Source organism: Sorex araneus, chromosome X (genome assembly GCF_027595985.1).
Source record: "Sorex araneus isolate mSorAra2 chromosome X, mSorAra2.pri, whole genome shotgun sequence".
NCBI lineage: Eukaryota > Metazoa > Chordata > Mammalia > Eulipotyphla > Soricidae > Sorex > Sorex araneus.
Genome location: NC_073313.1, coordinates 21,301,515 through 21,326,975, shown reverse-complemented (window position 1 = coordinate 21,326,975; position 25,461 = coordinate 21,301,515). Strand labels below are relative to the sequence as shown.

General features: G+C 37.7%; 1 protein-coding gene across 5 annotated transcripts in view; it reads right to left on the bottom strand.

Moving 5' to 3' along the window:
* CNKSR2 (connector enhancer of kinase suppressor of Ras 2) overlaps positions 1–25,461 on the bottom strand; it is a 266,721-nt gene that overhangs the window by 161,220 nt on the left and 80,040 nt on the right. For all 5 annotated transcript variants that reach the window (XM_004612236.2, XM_004612237.2, XM_055120826.1 and 2 more), the window contains exon 5: positions 12,825–12,866. In XM_004612236.2, coding sequence (XP_004612293.1) covers positions 12,825–12,866 — 42 coding nt within the window. The remainder of the gene's footprint in view (positions 1–12,824; positions 12,867–25,461) is intronic.

Sequence of the window (25,461 nt, the reverse complement as noted above, 5' to 3'; positions counted from 1 at the left end):
CAAGTAGAGAACAATGATATGTAACTTTGAAAGAATAAAATTCACAGAATTTTAATCAGTAATCAAATACTGATTTGCACTCTATATGCATATTTCCAAACATTAGAATTTCCTGTTCTTACAAGTAAGAACTGAAGAATAAATAGTTTGCAAGTAAAACTAATAGAGTAAATTTTCAATTCAACACAGTGTGAAAGTTGTATCTGGGTACAGCAAAGATCAAAAATTTTAAGCAGTCTCAACAAACAACTGCAGTTGCAAATAATGGTCATATGAATGAAATTCCAGTAAGTGCTATAAAACTGTATTCAAGACCAGAGAGACAGTGCAGGGGGTAAAGTGACCTCCTTACAGTTAGCTGACTTAGGTTTGATTCTGAGCACCACATATGTTTCTCAGAGCACAGCCAGAGCATACAGACCCTGAGCACTGAGTCAGGAGTATGTACTGAATACAGTCGGGTGTGGCCCCAAGCCCTACCAAAGCAAAATTAAAACTCGGCAGTCACTTAGATTTCGAATTCGGATGGTAGGGAAAAGATTCAATAAAATAATGAGCAAAATGAAAAGAAGCTTCTACAAGCCTCACTTCTGAATTAAGCCACTTATTCATTCAATAATCACTGACAATCTGCTGCATGGTTCACATGTCAAATACTACAATGGAGGATTTCACAACCTGGGAGGAGTTTCTTTTAATAGATTTAGTTGTCTTTGTCTTGGACATCGATGGCATTAACGTGCTGCTCATACGTTTCTGATGACAGAAAAGAAGCAACAGCACTTTAAAAATCATTAATATCTAGGGGCTAGACAATAGTACAGTGAGTAGGGTGCTTGCCTTGCATGTGGCCGACCCGGGTTCATTCCCACATGACCCCTGAGCACTGCTAGACATAGTCCATGAGCAATGATGGAAGTGACCCCCAAACAAAGAAACAAAGAAAACTATTATTTGAAAAAAAATCCAAATTGGGTGATACCATTCTCCTGAGGGACCTGGAACAATCCAAGCTGTTTCAATTATTACTGCTTTGTAGTAGATTTTGAAGTTGGGGAAGGTGATGCCACCCATCTTCTTTTCCACAAGGATTGCTTTAGCTATTCGTGGGAGTTTATTGTTCCATATGAATTTCAGGAGTTTTTTGTCTATTTCATGAAATGGTTCTTATAACTGGATGAGCATATGGGAAACCATAATATATAAAACTGATGGGTAGACAGAAAACTGGGATCCATGTCTTGACTCAAAGTAGAGAACCCAGTCATGGGCAATTTTCTAGAGAAAAGTACTAATCTCACTGTGCCAGGCATGGATGTTTTGGCTCTCAGCTCCAAATGCACTATACAACGCTTACTCTGTGATCATGGCATTTCTGCTTTGTAGTGAGGACAAGGCTAAGGTTTGGTCAGTAGAGGGCGCTGGAGAGTCAACGCAGAGGGAGGAGGCATCTCGAATTCTCTTGTGCTGAGTTTTGCTTCTTGCTCCTGTTGCCTGGTCCATCTGGGATGCACGTGTGCAGAGGTATGCAGGGAGCCCAGTCCATGCTGTCAGTATCTTAAGGCTTCAGTTCAGGCTAGGTGACCACTATCCAATCTCCCCACTGTCTCAGAGTCACAGCAGCAGCATCCCACTTTCTGTCTGTGCCTTCCAATCACTGTCAACTGCCTGGCACCAGGCAGCTTGCTGCCTACTTGTCCGACAACTGCGGACTAGCCCTTGGTTCAACGCTACCTGCTACAAGAGTTGTGCTCATCCGCCCGGGGAAAGGTTCTCATCTACAAACTCTCCTTCCACGAGTCCTTCCTCCAGTACCAGAGAGCATGCTTCACAATTCTCCTTCAGGGGCTACAGCTATAGTACAGCGGGTAGGTTATTCACCTTACATGCACCCGACCCGGCTTCGGATCCATTTCATACATTATGGTCCCCCGAGCCTGCCAGGGGTGATCCCTGAGTGTAGAGTAAGCCCTGAGCACTGCCGGGCGCCCCCGCACCACCCCCACCCCCCCACCCCCCGCAACAAAACCAAACAAAATGAAAAATAAAACAAAAACGAAACAAAGAAGAAAAAAACATTTCCTTCCATGTGTACAGATACTCCCAGTGTTTTATAGAATAATTTGTTTAGGGTAGGTTAAACTTCCCTTGTTTTAAGACAGTATGTTATTCTGTTTCCAGAGTAGTTGAATGGTTTTGAAGAAAATCTTGTAGTGAGGATAACTATATTTTTAAAAAATGCAGAGTGGAGCTTCATTATTATCGTACATAATGGTATCTCAATTAAAATGAATTATAAAAATGCCACAATTGGGGAGTTAGCTTAGGCATGCACGCCTTGCATTTTTGCAAGGCTCCAAGTCCATTCTTCAGCACTGCGTTAGTCTCCCAAGCATTACTGAGTGTGAGTCAGGTGGCCCCCGGCTTACCTCATCATTGGGGTCTGGCACTGAACGATCTAACCTAGTAAGCTATGTACGAACTGGAGTGGTCCTCAGCCCCGTCTGCCCGAGCACTGCGTGAGAGCTCTGCAAACGTACAGTGCCTTTGATCACATGAAGAATGGGAACAGATGGGAAAGTCCTTCAATTCATCATGTTATTTGGCTATCTTGTTTTCTATGGCTTCTGTGAATTAGTCACAAAAATTACGGCATTTAGGCTTTAGAAATTAGATACTCCAATCTCCCAGCTTATTCAGAGAGAGTAATTTAGTCTCTTCATAGACGGTGCATGCCCGAATGGGGTCAGACTGCTCTCAGATTGCTGTTTTTCCTACTACATTACTTTGCCTCATTTGACTTCTTCCCCAAATATTCTTCGAATATAAGAATTGTAGAACTGACTCTTTCGTATTCAGAGTCAGTTTGAATATGAAAGCACTTTGGATATAGTATGTCCAGTACTTGTAATGTTAGTAAGAGAAATTTATAAATATTTCGATTACATACTGTATATTCAAATTGTAAGACATTACTAAGACCCACCTACTTTAATTCTTCATGTGTGGCCACATTCTGTTTAGTATATTACTTTCTTTCTGTCCCAGAAAACAGCAACATTTTTAATGCTGTCATATAATGTCTGTATTTCTTCTTTTCATTTTTTTGTTTTTTTTGAGGGGAGGGGGGTACACCCGGTGGTGCTCAGGGGTGTCTCCTGGCTCTGTACACAGGATGCTGGGGATTGAGCCTGGGTTGGCAGCATGCAACCCTGTGTTGACAGCATGCAATCAATGTGCTATCACTGCAGCCCTACCTGTATTTTTCTTTACCACACTGGACATTGGTTGTGGAGAAGTCAACTTCCAGTTACAATGATTTGTAAGGCAATTAACTGCAAAGTTCCTAAGCCTGAAGACAGTCTAATAGAACGTTCAAAAGCAAAGCCTGAGCTAGGTAAAGGGTCTCAAGAGCTGGAGCGCATGCTTTGCGTGTGGGGGAGCCCCAGGCTCAGTCTCTGGCACTGCACGGTCTGCAGAGCACTGCTCAGAGCGACCGCAGAGCGCCAAGCTGGGAACAGCCATAGTTGAGTACTGCCATCTGTGGCAACAAAACAAATAAAGGAAATCAAAATCTATGTCAGTACTACTGTCTGCATGCCTCTTGGTCCTTATCACGAAGGAAGTCCAAAGGGAGCCAAAAGTAGAAGGGTGACAGTAACCATGAAAATAAAGAAGCATCTTGGGGCTGGAGTGATAGCACAGCAGGTAGGGTGGTTGCCTTGCACGCGGCTGGCCCGGGTTCAATTCCCAGCATCCCATATGGTCCCCTGAGCACCTCCAGGAGTAATTCCTGAGTGCATGAGCCGGGAGTAACCCCTGTGCATTGCCGGGTGTGACCCAAAAAGCACAAAAGAAAAGAAAGGAAAAGAAAAGAAAAGAAAAGAAAAGAAAAGAAAAGAAAAGAAAGGAAAAGCAAAGCAAAGCAAAGCAAAGCAAAGCAAAGCAAAGCAAAGAAAAGAAAAGAAAAGAAAAGAAAAGAAAAGAAAAGAAAAGAAAAGAAAAGAAAGAAGCATCTTAATGCTTGTCCTCTACAAGTCAGTTTAAGAACTCAAACTTTATCTTTCACTGTTTCTCTGGTGTGAGGACTGGGATCCAAACCCACGTGGTGGCGGTGCTCACACATTTGGCTGCGGTGCTCACTAGGAATGTGAGCTTACACACTTTGACTTCTCATCTTCTGGGATGGGTCAGAAACTTTAGTCGTGCTGCTAGAACACACTGAGTTGTAGTGTGCAGGTGATCTCACAGTTTTTTTTTTTGGGGGGGGCGCATCCAGTAGAGCTCTAGGGTTACTTCTGGCTTTATGCTTCGAGAGCACTCCCAAAGGTGCTTTGCGGAACCACGTGGGGCCAGGGATCAAACCGGGTGGGCTGCATGCAAGGCCAGAGCATTAACCCCTGCGTTATCAGTCCAGCCCAGGATCTTACACTGCTGTGGCACCAGGGATGACAATGCAGCACTTCTGGGGTGACATCTGGCATGTGAGGCAGTGTAGGGATTGGACATGCAGCCTCATGCTTCCCAGGCAGCCAGACTGACCATAAAACCATCCCTGGGTCTAAGTAGTTTATGTTTTAATGACACAAGCCATCATTTGCATGTTTAAATCCCATAGATCGAACGAAAATGTCAAGAATCGACCCCCTGGATTCAATTTGCACTGACTCAAGACTACAACTTTAAGAGAAGAGAAAATCCACAGTGGCCAAAGCTGCCTTTTCACAGCATAAGGAACCTTCTGAAGACCAATTTAAAATTAGTTGTATAAAGTCATTAGATTACCACTGGTCTGAGCTCTCTAGAGATAAAATGTTACAATAAGCACTTTTATTTTAATATGGAAATTACATTTTCAAGGCATGGAGCAATTAGAGAGGAAAGCTAAGCTTCTATAAATGATAGAATATTGATGTCAGGACAAAGTCTAAAATGAGGTATTTATTTCCTTTCCCAGGATCTTCTCTTACACCTAACTCATATCTGTAGTTTTAGCCACTTGAAATCAAGATACGAGAGAAGATACACTAATCTCAGCTCAGATGAAATTTAGGAGTAATGAACTCATATTTAAAAAGAGGAAGGGAAAGTGCACAAAATGTTGATTAATCAAAAGAAATATTTAACAAGAGCAAGAGACCAACTTCATGATCACATTAAAGCAGGAAAAGGAAAAGTAGCTTGGAGAGAATGAGAGAGGGACAGAAACGAGGGGAGAGGAAGAGAGAGGGAGGGTTTAACCCACGAAAGAGGGTTAAGAAAAGAACAGGCAAGTGGGAGAGAGAAGAGGAGAGAAGGAAAGACAAGAGCGGAGATACAGCACGGGGACCGTATTCCCGAGAACGCCCTGAACACTCTAAAGTACTACACAACTACCCAATGATTTTAGCACCAAAATATTAGGCATTCACTGTGTGCATTCTTCAGTATATCTTTCTTAAGAATGATGGGAGTCTATAGAGCATACATGATGGCCCCTTAGTACCTGTACTGCAAACCATAAGACCCAAAGGAGAGAGAGTGAAAGGGAATGTGCCTGTCACAGAGGCAGGGGGGACAGAGGAATGGCAGGAGGGATACTGGGGACAATGGTGGTGGAAAATGGGCACTGGTGGAGGGATGGGTACTCGATCATTGTATGACTGAAACGTAATCACTAAAGTTTGTAAGTCTGTAACTGTGTCTTACAGTGATTCATTAAAAATATTTTTTAAAAAAGGAAAAGAAGCTTTCTTAATGTTAAAAGTACTGAAAATTTTATAAAGAGAGCTGCTGGGCATTAACCTGTTTTTTGTTTTATAAAAGAAATACATTTTTTTCACCAAATAAAAAGAGAATGATGGGAGTAAAATGATGGCTAGTTGGCCAGCTCCCTATGGTATATTCAATATGCCAAATACAGCAACAATAACAGTCTCATTCCCCTGGCCCTGAAAAGAGCCTCCAATCGTTGGGAAAGACGAGTAAGGAAAGGCTGCTAAAATCTCAGGGCTGGGATGAATGGAGACTTTACTGGCGCCCACTCGAGTAAATCGATGAACAATGGGATGACAGTGATACAGTGGTACAAGTAATAGAAAATTTCAAGGAAAAGCAGGCTGTCCAATCTTCTCTCATATACTCTTGAATTCATATTCGCGGTGGTCTCCATCCACAGCCAGACAGACACCCCCCTTTCCTACCTGGATTTCTGGATCCCAGAGGCTTTCCTTTCCTAATTTGGGAGAGGATAAATTTCATTTTATTTTATTTATAGCTATTTGATTTTTTCCCTTCGTTTTTAATATTTACTTTTTTAATGAAGGTGCCATGATTTACAAAGTTGTTCGCTGTAGACGTCCAGGCTTACGATGTTCTAAATTTTAAGCATAAACAACGCTTCGAAATGTAAAGATGAGAAAGGGTGATCAGAAAGCCTTACCTAAGGACTGATTCACTATGCAGATCACAGTTTCCACTAAACATCATTAAGACGATGAACCAATTGAACTAATGTAGACTTCTGTCATTTCGCAGCAGTGCAAACTAAGTGAAGAAAATGAGGAAGGTATCTGCATTTCTCAGAAAGGACAGTAGGGCCCCAGCCAGCAGTGCCGGGGACCATGCAGTTCCCGAGAATTCTTGAAGTTTTACACAGGCTGCTCTAGTCTGCCTCCAGCCCCTAGGAAGGAAGCTGAATCAGCAGTAACAGATATTTGAGCTCATGCATGGCACAGAGGCCGAAAAGAACATACGGACACCAGGCATTGGAGTGCCAGGGCTGTGTCTGTGTGCTAAATGCAGTCCTGGCTGCTCTGTGGACTAAGACCCCAAAGAGTTTCTTCTCCAGAGGAGAGCCAGCTATGGGCGAGCACTGCAAATAAAGAGCTCGCTCCCAGCGCAGGGATATCTTCATGGGCACCACTGCCACGTGCTTGGCTCCAGGCAGGCCCACAGACAGCACGACAACCAGAAAGTGTGCAAGTGCCACGGTAAGGAGCAGAAGCACCCAAGCGAGTATGAGTGCAGATACCACGACCCTCAGCAGGTACCCCTACCCAACTCTGCAAGCGCCACCATCCAGCGCGTGTGCGCACCCTGGTCCTTGTAACAACAAAAACAAGGGCGAGGAGGAGTCAGCCACTGTTTTTACCGTGTAGGACATTTGGTCAAAATGTTTCTTTCCCAATTTCCAAGAATGATTATTCACTCTGCATTTATAACAGGGGTTTTTGAATCTGATTTTATTTGGTATCCCAAAGAGGAATCGAAAGAGCTATGCTTGGAATAGCACATTTCACTTAAGTGAAAGAAGGAATCCGGAGTTCTGACCTCCGTCGATGATAAAGAATCAGGGACACTGTCTCATTTGCCAAGGTGTAGAAAATCAGGTGGGCCAGACACACAATGCGATTTAGAGACAACTGCTGGACTAGAGCTGTTACCGACTGGATTCCACGAGTGGCCGCCCTCCTATGAGATGGTCAGACTTCTTTGTCAAAACCCTGAACGAATGGTTTGAGACTCTTCGTGTTCCTGGAGCGAGCAGATGCCATTGGGCTACACTAGCACGAGACAGGGATGAATGGAGACGTTACTGGTGCCCACTTGAGCAAATTGAAGATCAACGGGATGACAAGTGACAAGTGATACAATTTGGAGTTGTTCCTTTAAAATTAGCATATATTATAGGCATATTCGTAGATACAACTTATTCATATATGCAGCAAGCATAATTTCAAATAGTGACTCCTAATAGTAAATCCTACATCCTGGCTAGAATGCACTGTAGTGTACGGAAGCATTACCCTATTATTCACATTTTTAAATGATTTCAGATGATACTGCTCTCAATATATACATTTTTCAATGCTGGCCATTGAGCCCAGGGCCTCACTCATGTGTGGCAAGCACCTTATCACTGAATCACATTTTCTGCTTCCCCTGAGTATTTTTGCCTTCCCAGGGGTGCTCAGGAGTTCTGAGGGGCACTACTAGTGACTCTTGGCTAACTGGGTGAGCTTGTCATGGCCACAGCCCAAGGCAGCCATGCTGCTTGATACCTAAACCACCTGAGCAATACTGTGGGCCTCCAGAGCTGCACCCAGAGATGCTCAGGGGACCGTGGGGTACTGACAACCAAACTCAGGTCAGGTACATGTGCACCCTAACTCCTGTCTTATCTCGTGCTCCCCAATAAGTATTTTTTACAGAAAATATTATTGTGTTTGTTTTGATTATTTTGGGGTGGGGATAGAGGGGACACTCCTGTTGGTGTTCAGGGTTTACATCTGACTCTGTGATCAGGAGTTACTGCGTGTAGGGCTCAGCGGGCCATATGTGGTGCCCCTGGGTAGATTCTGTGCAAGGCAAGAACTTTAAACCCTGTACGATCCCTACAGCTTCCCATTATTATGTAGAATTCATTTTAGACTAGATTCCTAAGATGGCACGGTAGTGTACATTTTGTAACCATGTTGCCTGAGCTCAAATTCTGTCTTGAATTCCTTCCCTACTATGTCATTTTGGGGAAGTCACTTAAGTTCTCTAGGCTTCAGTTTCATCATCTGTAAAATGGAGAGAATAACAGTAATATAGTAGAGACTCTGCTGACTGAAAATTCTTTTTGATATTATTTTTATACATGCTGATAATTGAATTAGATATATAAACGTTTAGTCATTAATTTTCTTCAAAGAATCTGTTCCATTGTCTCCTGGCATTTATGATTTTGGAGTATTCATCAAAACAATCAAATTTTTGTTTCTTTGAAATGAAAATCTCTCATTTATCTCCTACCGGGAGAATGCAGAGTCTAACTGTCATGGAATTCTTTTAATGTTACAAGAAAATATTTAAAATTTTTTATTATTCTAGTGTATTTTATGATTTTGATGAGTAATCCAAATTTGTTTCTACTAGGAAGTCTTATAAAATCTTTGTTTCCAATTGCTTTCTTCCTCGGAAACTAACAATTAGTTCAAGACGAGTTAATCTAATTTATTCTGTGCAGAAATTATCTTCGCTAATTACCATATTTTTATTAATTTACTAAATATCTGAGTGTCATTAAAATTACCTTATTTCTTACAGTTTCAATTTTTGCACTCTCTTGTCTGTTTATTGCTTTCTGCCTTATTTGTGTGTTGATAGTTTTATAGGCTGTTTTCTCAGGAAACTTTGTCCTCAGTTTGTACTTGCTTTACCTTCTTCAAAGTATGGTATGCTATTTTAATGCAAATCGTGCAATGTTGCCTTTTACTGAGAACATTAAACAGATATTCTTAGTAACCCTGCTTCATGGGGCTTAGGAAGAGAGCTCCCTGGGTTAGATTGTGTCCTCTGCATGCTGGAGCCCAGGGTTCTAGTCCTGCCACCACATGGGCCCTGAGCACCATTGGGAGTTAATTCCTGATCACTGCAGAATGTGGCACCCCAAGAAAGAGAGAAAGACAGAAAGACAGAAAGAAAGAAAGAAAGAAAGAAAGAAAGAAAGAAAGAAAGAAAGAAAGAAAGAAAGAAAGAAAGAAAGAAAGAAAGAAAGAAAGAAAGAAAAAGAAAGAAAGAAAGAAAATTAAGTTGCTTCATGGGCTGGAGCGATAGCTCAGCAGGTAGGGCATTTGCCTTGCATGCACCATTGGGAGTTAAATCCTGATCACTGCTAAATGTGGCACAGAAAGAAAGAAAGAAAGAAAGAAAGAAAGAAAGAAAGAAAGAAAGAAAGAAAGAAAGAAAGAAAGAAAGAAAGAAAGAAAGAAAGAAAGAAAGAAAGAAAGAAAGAAAGAAAGGAAGGAAGGAAGAAAGAAAGAGAAGGAAGGAGAGAAAGAAAGAAAGAAAGAAAGAAAGAAAGAAAGAAAGAAAGAAAGAAAGAAAGAAAGAAAGAAAGAAAGAAAGAAAGAAAATTAAGTTGCTTCATGGGCTGGAGCGATAGCTCAGCAGGTAGGGCATTTGCCTTGCATGCACCATTGGGAGTTAATTCCTGATCACTGCTGAATGTGGCACAGAAAGAAAGAAAGAAAGAAAGAAAGAAAGAAAGAAAGAAAGAAAGAAAGAAAGAAAGAAAGAAAGAAAGGAAGGAAGGAAGGAAGGAAGGAAGGAAGGAAGGAAGGAAGGAAGGAAGGAAGGAAGAAAGAAAGAAAGAAAGAAAGAAAGAAAGAAAGAAAGAAAGAAAGAAAGAAAGAAAGAAAGAAAGAAAGAAAGAAAGAAAGAGAGAGAGAGAAAGAAAGAGAGAAAGAAAGAAAGGAAGGAGAGAGAAAGAAAGAAAGAAAGAAAGAAAGAAAGAAAGAAAGAAAGAAAGAAAGAAAGAAAGAAAGAAAGAAAGAAAGAAAGAAAGAAAGAAAGAAAGAAATTTAAGTTGCTTCATGGGCTGGAGCGATAGCTCATTGCCTTGCATGCAGCCGACCCGGGTTCAATTCCTCCGCCCCTCTCGGGAAGCCCGGCAAGCTACCGAGAGTATCTCGCCCGCATGGCAGAGCCTGGCAAGCTACCTGTGGCATATTCGATAAACAGTAACAAGTCTCACAATGGAGACATTACTGGTGCCGGCTCGAGCAAATCGATGAGCAATGGGATGACAGTGATACAGTGAAGTTGCTTCATGGCAAGGGCTTTCTTCTAATATATGAGAGAATATGCCCTCGTCATTTCCTCATTCTTTGTCTTTACTCTTCCTTCAATAGAGATTTATTTCAGGAAAGGACACACCTCAAGGCTTTCCTCAACTACCTAGCCCAGTTTGCTCAGGTGTTGAAGGGTTCATTGGTGCTTATATGGCCTATAAAATTTTTAGCATATAGCAGGTTTTCCCTAAGTGATAAATTCTTGTTTTTAACAATTGCCATTACTATCCTCGAGAAAAAGTAAAGACATGTAAGTACTGGTTCTGGGCTAAGACAATGAATGGTCCACACATAAGTCAATTGCAATTTGAGTCTAAGTCTCATATCAAAACTCAGACCTTTTATTTTATGGTGTAAAAATAGAAGAGAATGAAAAACAATGAAATACTTAAAAGAAACTCATCAGATAATAAACAAGTATACCAGAAAGCTTCTATATCCACATCATTTTACATATAGGGAAAAACTCAACAAAAAGTTAAATCACTAGACTAAAGGTCATTGAGATAAAAAATTACACAAATAAAAATCAGACACAGTTCTTTAGACCTAGTGATTTAGCTATTATATGTTTTCTTGAAAGAAACATTCTTTGAAAATTTTGTTCTAATGGAATTATTCTAATGTCACATGCCAAATGGTACAGTATACTAATTTTTATCATTAAAAATAATTTATATGAGAAAAGTAACACAAAACAATAAAAATGTTGAGGTTGGGCTATCATTCTTCAAGATGGAAGAAAAACAGAATGATCGTATTAAAATATAAGCATTTTCTGAGCTGATTGATTTATAAATGCCAATCAAAACAAGATAGTACAATTTACAAAGTATCAGTCATTAACCCTCTCTATCATTATTAGACAGAATCTTTAAATGCTTCTCACTAGTTGGAATGCAAAATTGCCAAAGGAAATTATAGCATTCATTTCTAAACTTCTTCCATATTATTTATGCTGTCACTCATTTCTAATAGCAAATGGCTCAGAATGTGAATTTGAAAAAGAGAAATGAAATGTCAATATAGAAAAATATCCAATTTCTAAAAATTAAAAATGTATTCATATGAACATTTTAATAAAATGTCAAATTTATTTTATAAGCCCCCCAAACTTATTTCCTTAGCCTAATTAAAGTAAATTTAAGCTATTTTGTATGAAAGAAATCCACAGTATTTCCATGAAAGAAATCCACAGTATAAATCCACTTAAGTTGCTTCATTTTCATCTGTGACATGGCAAAATTTTAATTTTCTTCAAAAATGAAAATTTCCATTTCCGCAGTACTCTAGTTTCCTGTTAAATAATTTTATTTCCTTTTCTCTCTTGAATATAGATAATAAATGTGCAATTTTCTCTATTAGAGCTACTCCTCTATATAAAATATCATATCAACAAATACAAAATCTATACTATATTTAAAGTAAGAAATGTAGAAAAAGTCATGAATAAAAATTGGAGCCAAAAATTCAGGTAGTATACAAAATAAATACAACAGTATGGATTTGCAAAATTTGGGTTACAAATTTCTAATTTAAAGTTGTATTATAAATGCAGGAGGAAAAGCTACCAGCTCCAGAAAGAGAAAACAATCAACTATAACCTGAAAAATGCAGAAATGCCATGATCTCAGAGCAAAAAATGAAGAAGTTATGAAGGCAGATAAATACCAGCTAAGAAGCAGATTTACAAAGCACAGAACTGGTCATTAACAGTCAAGACAATGCCATTATACTAGGCATAATGTACTAATACTCCATTCACAAGAAATAAAATAACTGCAATGGTATTACTTGGTTCATCAAATATTGCCAAATTTAAAATTGGAAGGTTTTTGGATTAGTGTAGAACCAGACCAAAGGTAGTTTGATAATTTTATGAACTATTTTTGTCAAAATGAAACAGAGGTGAATTACCCATCACAGAATCCAATACTTTTATGAGCAGAAAACAAATTCTAATTTGAAATTCTCTTCATTAGGTTATTTATTACTGTAGTCCAAACTTGTTATCCAATATAATCTCAGTAGACTACATCATTTTCAATAAGGTACATAAGAATGATGGCAACTATTTTTTCTAATTGTGAACTTATCATTTACATTTCTGAATTCTTCCTGTGGCGTCAAGAGCTTACAGTTATTGGCATATGGTAGCCTTCAATTTAATTACTAACTAGAAAAGAAATGTTACTAATAAAATGAAAATAAATCGAATTTACTTACCACATGAAGAATTTTATTCTCTGTTTCATATACTGTACAATCCTGAGAAAAAGAAACATAAACATTATTTTTTTAAAAAAATAAGCATCTTGGGGCCAGGGGAAAAAAATCAAGCATCTCTTATAAAATACTTCTTAGAAATTATAGCACAATTTGAAAATATTTTTACAACTCATGCAAAAATAGCAGTAAAAATAGGGAAAACTGCAATAAGCTATACGAAAATATTCAAAAGTAGCTAGCTCTTTTGGTTATTTATAGGTTATTCTTATTTTACCTTAAATTTATATGTAAATTTTATTTATAATAAAAGAAACTTTTAAAAGCTTTTACTAACAATAATGAAGGAAAACATACATAATATTTAACATGTCAAAAAATCATTGTAATAATTTTCTATTGTTAATTTCGCATATCATGAAAGCATTTTTGCATATTTATAATAGCTCAAATATTGATTTATTATATTTTGTACAATTAAGAAAAAACTAAGTTTGTTAATCCTCATATCAAATTTCATACCTTTATACTTCAACTACTGAAAGCTATAAAGTATACTTTATATTATAGATTTGAATTTGTTTGATACTATTAGTAAGCAAACACCACATTTTATAAATTGGAGTTCAGGAATGATAAAAAATTGGAAAAACAACAATATCTACAGTTGCTAGATACTGTATTGATAATACAGTAAGGTGATATTTGCATAGAAACTTCATGTTTCTATGGCTTGGTTTCTTCAAGGAATTTATAGAGCAAGTACTATATTAGTAGTGTAACATCACAAAGGATATTATGAAACTTAAATGAGAAAATGAATTAACTGCTTCAGTATATTATCTAAGCATACTATTAAACACATTTTAAACATTAGTTATCGTTTAGCATAATTACTTTAAAATCGTAAATCTAATTGTCTTTCTATCAAAATGTAAAATAAATTATTATTTGGCTAATATTGAAAAATATCCATTTTCCACATTTACCATTTTCAAGAAATGACAGTTCCTATCTTTCCTCTTGGACTTAATTTTTTTTTTGGCTTTTTGGGTCACACCCGGCAATGCACAGGTGTTACCTCCTGGCTTTGCACTCAGGAGTTACTCCTTGCGGTGTTCAGGGGACCATATAGGATGCTGGGAATTGAACCCGGGTCGGCTACGTGCAAGGCAAACGCCCTACCCGCTGTGCTATTGCTCCAGCCCCTCTTGAACTTAATTTTAACAAAAAGGAGTCTTACTGACCATAGTTTTTGGTAATGACATTGTGCTGAATTTACTGTTTTAGAGAAGTACATACATTTCTAAAACAATTAAATCTTCAAAGATTGGGCCTTGACTTTCTGAAAGGCTCCTATGCCAAAGAAGGTTACTAGACATGTAGTTATATCTCTGTATATATACTTACACAAAGTAAAATTTAACAATTTAAGTATGAATTATGTACACAGAGAAGCCAAGCATACAAAAATAGTTATATATGGAAAGTGTATTGTGATTTCAGTCTGGATTTGGAAGAGCTCAATTTTACAAAATTAACTTCAAACAAATTACACTGAAAAGAGATTAATTGAGAGAAGTTGGGAAGTTGCCCAGTTCCCGGGACTGCCTCTACAACTTGTTTCAGGTGTAAGGATACAAGTTTCATTATTTACTGAAGGTTCTGAGAGTCAGACACATAATTAAATGTTCAGAAGACATTCTTGTCAAGGGAAACATGTATATATATAAAAATATATATATATACACACACACACATATATATATATATATATATATATATATTCAGCTAGTGATAGCATTGGGCTGGAATGATAGCACAGTGGGTAGGGCATTTGCCTTGCACGTGGCTGACCCGGGTTCAATTCCTCCGCCCCTCTCGGAGAGCCCAGCAAGCTACCAAGAGTATCCTGCCCTCACAGCAGAGCCTGGCAAGCTACCCGTGGTGTATTCAATATGCCAAAAACAGTAACAAGTCTCACAATGGAGACATTACTCGTGCCTGCTAGAGCAAAATCGATAAACAACGGAATGGCAGTGCTACAGTGATAGAACCATCACTCCGAACGTACATATATTTCATTTCTCTTTAAAATATAATACTTAACAGGGCTGGAGTGATAGCACAGTGGGTAGGGCATTTGCCTTGCACACAGCCAACCCAGGCTTGATTCCCAGCATCCCGTATGGTCCCCCGAGCACTGCCAGGAGTAATGCCTGAGTGCATGAGGTAGGAGTAACCCCTGTGCATAGCTAGGTGTGACCAAAAAAGCAATAAATAAATAAATAAACAAAATATAATACTTAAGTCACACATTCCCAGTGTAATCTACGGAAAACAACTGCTAGACCCTAACACCATTTTCAGGAATCACAAGGCTTATTGTTGGGAGCATGGTTATTCTGTGATTCTTCTGTCGAAGCTCTTTTTTATGTTTTAAGACCATGTTCTTCAATTGCTGGTCCACAAACCACTCTGGTCTGTATGTGGGAAAGCTGAAAACTACTGCTCTTGCCCCTTGGTACTAATTGTCTGTCTATGGACTGGTTTGCAGGACAGGTACAGGCCCGCCGGTGTAAAAAGGTCAAAGAAGGCTCTTATAAAGGATTAAGCAACTGAACAATAGAGTGTTACTAACAGACTATCATTCAGTGTCTTGGAAGTATTATTAGCACAAGAGAAGGGTGCATTTGTAAGCGGTTAAGTAAAAACCTTGGCGTCAATTGATGCCTTATAATTATTCCTTAGTTTTGCCTACACAAAAAGGGCACAGACAAAAATGACCAACTTGATAATAAGTGAAATCGCCACTGTTTATGGTTTTCAGAAACCATATCCCAGGTAATTTCAGTTAGTGGTCAATTTTAGATCTGAGATAAGAAATGAAAAAAGTGAGCTTGCATCATATTGTGATACAAGTTGGTGCTGGTGGTCCAAGGAGGCAAAATGAAGAGCCTCCCACTGGCCAATGATGGAGAACTTTGAGTATCTAAAAGAACAAAACTGCAATGGATGGAAACAATAAATATTATAACATTTAAAATATATTAATATGCTTGTTCTTACTTTTAAATATGCCAAATATAAAACATATATTGGGTTATAGTTTAACTTTTAATTGCAGTAGTATGGTCTACAATATTAAATTGTATTAGTATGGTGCTTATAGTTATGCCTTACACATACAATGTTTCTGTATCACACCCACCCGGAAGTGCCAATAGGCCTCTAAGACTGTTTCCAGGCTCCTTCTAATCTTCCCCGCTCCCACCTCACCATGAACCCCTGCCTTGTAAACCTCAGTCTTGTCATCAGAATTGCAGGATTTGTTTTCATTTTTTAAAACTAATTATGGTTAAGGTAGTTACAATAGTGTCAAAGTTTGTGGAATTAAAATGCAAAATTAGTACATTTGCCATTGTCTATGGCTTTGTTTCTTTATGTACTCATATACCCTATGACTTATCATCACCATTTATCTCCCTCCTTCTGACTTATTTCACTTTACGTGACATATTAAATGAATTGAACAATGAAAAACAGATTTCCTTTTCCTATTCATTTTGCAAATATGAATAACTGTGATGCAGATTAAAATATGAGTAATACATTATCCTTTAGAGAAGTGTAGTTTAAGATACGTATTCACAAATTAAAACACGTAGCACAGTCTTTTTCTAGTTTTACATTTCAAAAGGTTTATTAGCAACATAAGTGCCACCAAAATGACACAAATCAACAAGTCAAAGGTCAATATCAAAATTTTACATATAAATACATTATATTAAATTTCAAAATAACCACTGTGTTGCACTATATATTACATCAAATTTCAGCTTTATAAACTCTTTCATCAGCAGCTATTCAGAGTCTAAAAAGACTGCATTTGTTAGGAAGATTTGGGATTACTTAAAGAGCGAAGTAATGATGCATACTTGTCAGTTTTGACATGACCCACAAGTTAAGTCTAAGGATGATATTTCAGGTGAAGGAGGGTGTGAAAGAGGTTCCCACTAGTCTGAAAATTGTCCTATACAACTGTTTTGGGTAACTTACTAAATGAGGCCTGGAGAGAGTACAGCGGCTAAAATAGCTGCCTTGGATGTGGCCGACCTGGGTTCAATCTCCTGGAACACATATGGTGCCCTTCCCCCACCAGCAGCGATTGCTGAGCCCAGGGCCAGGAGTAAGTCCTCAGTACTGATGGATGTAGCCCAGCCTCCAAAAGAAATTACTACATTTCTAATGATACTTTTACTAGTCTGTAGCCTATTTACACAGGTACAGTCACTAAAGTTCAAATCTTGATTAAGACATTCAAACATGCACGACTATTATTACTCTTTTTTTTTTGGCCATACACAGATGTGCTCAGGGTCAGGAGTAACTCCTGAGTGCAGAGCCACGGGGAACCCCTGAGGATCACCGGGTGTGGCCCAGCCCCCCACCCCCAAATCATTAGAAAACGTCCTACTTAGAAAAACTGGTTTTCCTCTTCTTGTTTTCAGCGCTGGAAACTGATCCCAGGACCTTGGATCCAGTGACTCACATATGCAAGGCATTAGTTCTACTACTGAGGACATGTCTGGCCTATAATGATTATATTTTCTTGTTTATTTTCTACTTTCCTTTATTTAGATCAGTCTGTTAGTTATTGGAAGCCAAAGGGTTCCACGAAGGATGAGACAGCATAATAAAAGCAAAACAATAAAAGAGAGTAACACGAAAACATGCATATTAACTTGTGAGTTTATATTTGGGAGAAAATAGACAGTAGAGGACTATGTTTTATTTAGTTCAGCTATAATTTTATGGATCTCATTTTATCATGCTAAATATTTAAACAGCCCTAGGTACTTTGGGGAATTCATCTTCTTAGTAAGTTATTTTATTTCCATCAGAATGTAATCTAAAAATATTTGCTTCTTAAGTGTAGGCTTTATTAACACTTACGGACAAATCTTTTCCCAAAAGATCTTACCCCAAGCTTTAAAAAGAAAATAGCACTGAATATGGCGAAATCTACATTTTATGAACCTATTCATCCATGGATAGGAACACCTCTGATGTTCTAGTTATTTTTAGGTAAGGATTAAATTTAGGCTTTTAAAATTGGATTCAGAGCTATGCCACTGTATACTCCCAGGAATTCTCTTCAGTAGATCATGCTGTCTTTTACTGTACATGCAAAATCCTTTGCATTTCTCCTTTATCATTTTACATACAATGCTTCAATAAACCATGTGATGAACACTTATTTGAATGAAATTCTTAAAGAGGCACACAGGATCATAATTAATTATTCTTGAGCCGTAGAGAGCCCAATGGGATGAGTACATGCTGTGTGAAGGTCAAAGCCCAGGTACAATACCCAGTGCCACGTGGTCTCCTGAGAATGGGCAGAAGTATCCTCTGAGCATTGCTGGGCAAAAACCAAACCAAACCAATGGGAAAAAAGATTATTCTTATTTTAAAAGTATAATCAATTGCTCCTTAAAATAAAAATATCTTGGGGGTCACAATCGGCAGTGTTCAGGCTTACTCTTTGCTGTGCACTCAGGGATCAGTCCTGGTGAGGTCAGAGGGCCATATGGGGTGCTAGGGATCAAACCCAGGTTGGCCACACGCAAGGCAAATGCCCTACATGCTATACTATCTCTCTGCCCATCTATAATCAATTCATTTTTCTGAAAAATGATGCAAATCCTATACTAAGCATTACATAGAAGATTTTTTTCTATTTTGTTGCCATTGATGCATTATACTCTAGCAACAAGTTTATTTCTAGATTTAAAAAAATAGCTAAGCTTATACCTACTGCACAGAGTTGAAATGAGCAACATAACAATAACAACTCTGCTTGCATACAGATGAACACCAAATGGCACCAAGTGAACATAAACGTATTTTATAAATTATAAGACATATAAATGCTGGCTGTTAGCATAATCATATTCCACAGACTGGAGAAGAAACTGATAGAAGTAGCTGATCTCAGTCCCTTCCAACACAACAGACTTCAATCCCACAATTCCCTGCTTTGGTTATTTCTACATCTCAGTGGTGACCATTTATTAACTACTAAATACACCAGTGTACTTATACACTCACACTTACATTTATGATTCGCCATTAAGTTTTTAAATGGATTATCTGCTTGGATAACTACATTAATCAATACTGTGACATACTGCAAAAGGATGCTAAACACTATTTAATATTGATACCTCTCATCTAGCTACAACATAGCAGTTAGGTGTTATATTCGAGGCATAAAATTCTCGATTATTGACTCCCTACCAAATCATTAAGCCAAGTTCCATGTTGCTACTTGGTAGATGAATATACACAGGCAATCCAATAGACATAGGGGGCTAAAATTGCCACATAAAACTCCAAAAGATATGACATTGGGGTTCAAAGTCTAGCAGGAAACAAAGGCCACATAAACATGCATGTAATAAAGATTGGCAGCTGCAAATATAGGTACAGGTAAAAAAGTTTTCAGTAAAGACAAATATCACCCACATAAACAGTTGAATAAGGCAAAGACACCGGTTAGAGTGAAGCTTGAGCACAAATTAAAGCACAAACAGGTGTGAAGATAACTGATGGGGACCAGGAGAGGACTGCATGGTCACAAGGCATAGGATCCAGAACAAGTACAATTTCACTTCACTGCAATATTAACTGTGAAGCTTGAAGTGTAGAAATATGAGGCTGCCGAGGTAGGTTGGCAAACAACCATCTTTAAGAGTTTATAATCCATCTTTTACAATGAAAGAAGTTTCCATGAAGGGATAGTGTTTAGGCAGAGAAGTGTTATGACCGAAGGGGCCACTGACACCAACAGTACCATGATTTAAAAGGAGTAATGAAGAATTCTGACAATGTGTTTTTCTACAGATTTATTTTTGCCTTGTTTTCATTAAATCTATTATGTAAGATCACTTTCAGTACAAAGTAGCTTAGAGTATAAAGTTTCATTTCCAATCTGTTAAGTGAAGTAAACATCTTCATTTAAAAAAAAATTCTATCTTCAAACTCTAGTAAGGAGGCTGGGATTATTAATACATTAAAAATAAGCTGTATTTTATTTTTTCCCTGAGGCTCAAGTTCAGTGCTTTAGCATTTTATATCTGACTATGAAAATCTATAATATTAATTATGTAAAAAAATTGGAAAATTAGCAAAGATATATAATCTATATTATATACATAAAATACATTAAATAAAATATTCATAGTTAAAATATTCTAAGGTTTATAAAGGTCATGAAAGATATGAGAATGTTAAGTTAATTTTTAATAATAAAAGCTATTAATTTATCAGCCAGCAGCAAAGTATAACTAATAGACTTTGCTATTGATTGAAAATACATATACTTAGAGCATTCCTTTACTTTAATCAGATAAGAATTTTACTTTTGCCAAAACAACTCTCTCTACAGTCATAAATAAACTGGACCACAGGTTTTAAATACAGCAGTCACTTTGTCAAATTATTCAGATTTGAGGTCTAGTCCTGTTTTTCTGCCACATAACCTTAAGCAAGCATGCAACATGTCTGAACTCATGATCTCATATATAAAATTGTGAGGAAAATACTACATTTATGGGAGGAGCAAATGATATGCGTACAGAAGTGCTTTGGACATTGTGTAATCTTATATGAATAGCTGCACCTGTACATGTAGTTTATTTATATTTATGCTTTCCTTCATCTTTTAAGACCCACCCTATTACAGAGATTCATAAAGCATGCAGAAGGGCTTGATTTTTCCATCCCTTTAAGCTCAGAACTGCTTTTTCCAAGAATAAACTCAGAGGAGACCTTCGAATAAATAATAGCATACCATAAGAATCCGCATGGCAGAGCCTGGAAAACTACCTGTGTCATATCGATATGCCAAAAACAGTCACAATAAGTCTCCGTAACACTTGGAGATGTTACTGGTGCCTGCTTGAGCAAATCGATGAGCCAACGGGATGACAGTGATACAGTGATACCATAAGAAACCTGGGTTGACACTGCTTTCCTTCCACTTAAAAATATTTAAGCACCTGCCTGCCAAGGAGACAGGCTGGGGGGCTGGGAGGACGCCTGGAGACACTGTGGAGAGAAATTGACATTGGTGGTGGGATTAGTGTTGGAACAGTCTATGCCTGAAACTAAACCCTGAATAATTTTGTAAGTCACCATGATTGAATAAAACATTTTTAAAAGGAATTATAATAATTGATAAAATTATTAGTCAAAACCACATGCCAGCTACTGTCCAGTGCTTACAGTAAAGTGAAATGTGCAGAAAAACAAAATCAAATTTAAAGACAGATGAAACATAGATTTGGAAAATATGAACAAAGAACACAGAAAGATGAATTAAAGTTGTAAAAACTGGAGGAATCTGATCATGTGATACTTTGAAAGACAAATCTTATACTGAGGCCAATGAGAAAGTCATTAGGAATTTTAGGCAGGGTTGATATGAACATTATAGCAAAGATCTGATATAGTTTTTTCATAGAATAATCTTGTTTAAATATTGTCTTACAGTTGACTAAATGGAAGAATTATTTGCTCAATACATACAGGTGTAGTTATGAATATAAACATAGACTAGAGTGATACACTAGAATGCTAATGCCGCCTCTGAGGAACGAGTGTGAGCGGAAATACAAATAACATAAGTTTGGAAGAAACTATGACAAAATATTAACATGTGTTAATTTCAAGTGTTATTCTATGTGTGCTTGTTATATTATTCTGTAATTGTTTAGTTTATTTTTCTCAATTATAAAATTAAAATATAACAGAAATGATTTTCATTGTCCAAAATTTTCCACAGGATGGTAAGTATATGCATAGTATTGGAAGAGGTATTTTTTAAAGTGCAATAAGAAATGTACTCCACAAATATTATAGAGACACATTAGTAGCATAGTTAGCAAGATTATCTTAGATATGTATCACTGGTACTGTCACTGTCATCCCGTTGTTCATCGATTTGCTTGAGCAGGCACCAGTAACATCTCCATTTGTCCCAGCCCTGAGATTTTAGCAGCCTCTCCTTACTCATTTTCCCCAATGATTGGAGGCTCTTTTGAGGGTCAGGGGAATGAGACCTGTTATTGCTACTGTATTTGGCATCTCGAATACGCCACAGGGAGCTTGCCAGGCTCTCCCGTGCGGGTAGGAAGAGTGCAGGTAAGAACACCAAAATACCTCCTCTCTGGATTAAAGGAAGTCCTTTAGATGCCTTTCACACTGCTTTTCTGAACTTCCCCACTTCCAAAAAATTTGTCAACTATTTAACACTTTATTGTTAAAGTAACAGTATGACAGGAAGGGCACTTGCCTGGATTCATCCCTGGGCCCACCTTCATATGATTCCTCCACCCAGCCAAGAGTTATCCTTGAGAAGAGCCAGGAGTAAACCTTGAGCTCCGCTGGGTATGGCACAAAACACAAAAACAAACTTTGCCAACATGTTACTTATTATTGGCTTTTATTTTGGTTTTGGGCCATACCCAGTATATCTGCATACAATCCGCTGAGTTCTCTCTCCAGCCCTGCCACGTTAACATAAAATGCCTTTTCCTAAGTCATGCTCTGGGGAGGAATTTCTATACAAAGGAAAAATAAAATTTCCCACTCAGCTAAAAGTAACAAATGCTAAATAGGAAAGCCAATTTGCTTATGGCATCTTTTAAGCTTAGTGGACATTTAGGTTGGTGTTTAAAAAAGACAAGCCTCTGATCTTTTTTTTAAACCTCATTTTTAAGACACTGACCTAGATTAAAATGTAAATGTTATGTATCACTCATTAAAATTTAGAGAAGTAAACTGTTATTACACTAACATTATTCTGCAGTCTTTTTTATTTTGTGGTCACACCCTGTGATGCTCAGGGGTTACTCCTGGCTTTGCACTCAGGAATTACTCCTGGCGGTGCTCGGGGGACCATATGGGATGCTGGGAATAGAACCTGGGTCAGCCTTGTGCAGGGCAAATGCTCTATCCGTTGTGCTATCGCTCCAGCCCCTCCGGTCTGTTTTTAGGCCACATCTGGAAGTGCTCAGGGATCACTCCTGAGTAGTGCTCAGGGGACCATATGCAGTGCTAAGGGTTGAACTGGGGTTGGCCATGTGTAAGGCAAACCTGTACTATCTCTCTGGCCCTAGGATATTTTCTTTTTTCCTTTGTTATTTTTTTTCTGGGGCAGGCCATACCTGGTCTCAATATTTTACAGGATGGGATTTTTAAAAGAAAATAGTAGTAGAAATGCTGAGATCTATTTCCTTTTTGTAGGTGGGCATAGTTATAAGCCATATTTCTCTTCAAAATACTACATTTATCTCCTAGGAAGGCATCTAAAAAGAAGCTTAATTTAACTCTAATAACACTAGTCTTAATAGAAAATTTATATCCCGGTAATTGAATAGTTATGGAAGCTAATCTTTTACCATAGCTATAACTTGGGGTGGAGGCAGAAAAGAGGATGATATTTTTTCTTTCAGCATTCAAATAGGTTCCTTACAAATTAAAATGCAATTAAGGCATTTCAAGACTGAAGTGTCAAAAAAGATAAAAATGTATGAAAGATGTCAAACCAAGGCAATCATGACAAGAACATTTATGAGAACAAACATGTGATTGCTGTAACTTTAATAGCTTGTGTTTTCGCATCCCAAGGAGGGATTGTGGTAACTTAGGTTATGAACTTAACTTGTCATGTATTTTCTAGTTCCTTTTGGTCATACCCAGTGGTGCCTAGGACTCACTCCTGGCTCTGAGTTCAGGGATCACTCCTGTGGTGGCTAAGAGGAACTACTTAGTGCCAGCAATGAAATCGGGGTGGACCACATGCGAGATAAGAACCTTACCCAACATACTATCTCTCCAGTTCCAATTTTCCTATTTTTACATGTCCTGAGTTAAGACCTAAACAGTTTCATATGTACCACTGGATAACTATTTATTATACATATTTGATATATCAATCAGCTATCTGCGTGTTAGTCTCTCTCATTAGATTTTCAATATTTTTAAAGGAACATTGTATTCAGCTGCACAAATTTCACAAGGTGATTCTGAACAATATAATAATTTATTAAGATTCTTTTATTTCCTTTATTATCTGTTTTAAAATTCCCAATAAACACTTGCACTTGACTTTATATATTTCATACAAAAACTATACATTTGAAATTAAAACAAAATTTCTAATTGCCAGAAATTCAGTACAGTATATTTCATTTCTTCACATTCTTGTTCTGTACAAAAATAAACTGGGTTTCCCAGTTTTAAAATAATTTATAATATATACTTGGTTTTAAACTTTAATCTGCATGATCTCAGCAGATATTTTCAACAAAATAATTGGGTCCTTCACTGCATGAAGAGTTGTATTATGCGAAGTATATGAAGAATTTTATATTCATGCAATGAAACTAACATTTCTTTGTGATGAAAATTCTCTCAGTTCCAGATGTTCAAGTTACTTATTGTAATAACCATGTAGTGCAAGGGAAATAAAATCTACAGGATTTAAGTGATAGAGATAGTTTTTACCTTGGGAGAAATTGAACTCAAGAGTTTAAGCAAACTTAAGTATCATGACCATTATAAATAGTAATAAACACTAATTCTTCATTTCAAGATCATCTGCCTGTTAAAAATTATGGTATATCTAAAATAAACTCTATCAGTTTAAAAATATTCCTTCAGCCATATATCTTTTTTCCGTTTACATTCTAACTGCACTTACTTAGATTAAATGGAATTTTTCTTTTTACTGGTAAACACCTGAACAAGGACCATTTATACCCAGGTACTTGATAATAACTGTTAGATCACTAAAAATGCCAACAAATAAACTCTCCAAGAAAGAGTACAAGCTTCATTTAGTTTATCTTCAAAACAGATACTACACTGAGTTAAGTTTCCACTTAGAATTTGACTTAGTAGTAGCACTGAATAAAGCAGAAATTTATGTTTTGAAAAATTCAAGATGCTATTTATTCTTCCTTCTTCCTACCAAATCTAGCACCCACATTCCAGAAAATTATACATAAAGTACAAAACAAACAGACACATATCATTGAAAGAAGTGAGATAATTCTTAATATTCAATAAAAGTCCAGCTATTTTTAAAAGGCTTACACAAAATTAAATTTCATTGTTTTTCCCCTTATATTTAAATAGCGGTGTTATCCATATATAATGCTAATCTGGAAATCTTTTTAATTTATTGCTGTGGCAGACTGTATTATGATTCTCATTGAGTATTACCAATTTTTTATAGGAAAAAACGCACATGGAGCGGTGAGGGAGGAAGGGGACACCCACCTAGCCAGCCAGATCAGCCGAATCAACCCTCGCAATCAATGGGGTGACAGATGTCGCTGACAGATCACTCTCATATAGCACATCGGGTAGGGTCTTGCACGGGGTTGACCTGGTTTGATTCCTCCGTCCCTCTTAGCGAGCCCAGCAAGCTACCGAGAGTATCCCGCCCGCACGGCAGAGCCTGGCAAGCTCCCTGTGGCGTACTCGATATGCCCAAAACAGTAACAAGTCTCACCATGGAGACGTTACTGGTGCCACTTGAGCAAATCGATGAACTAACGGG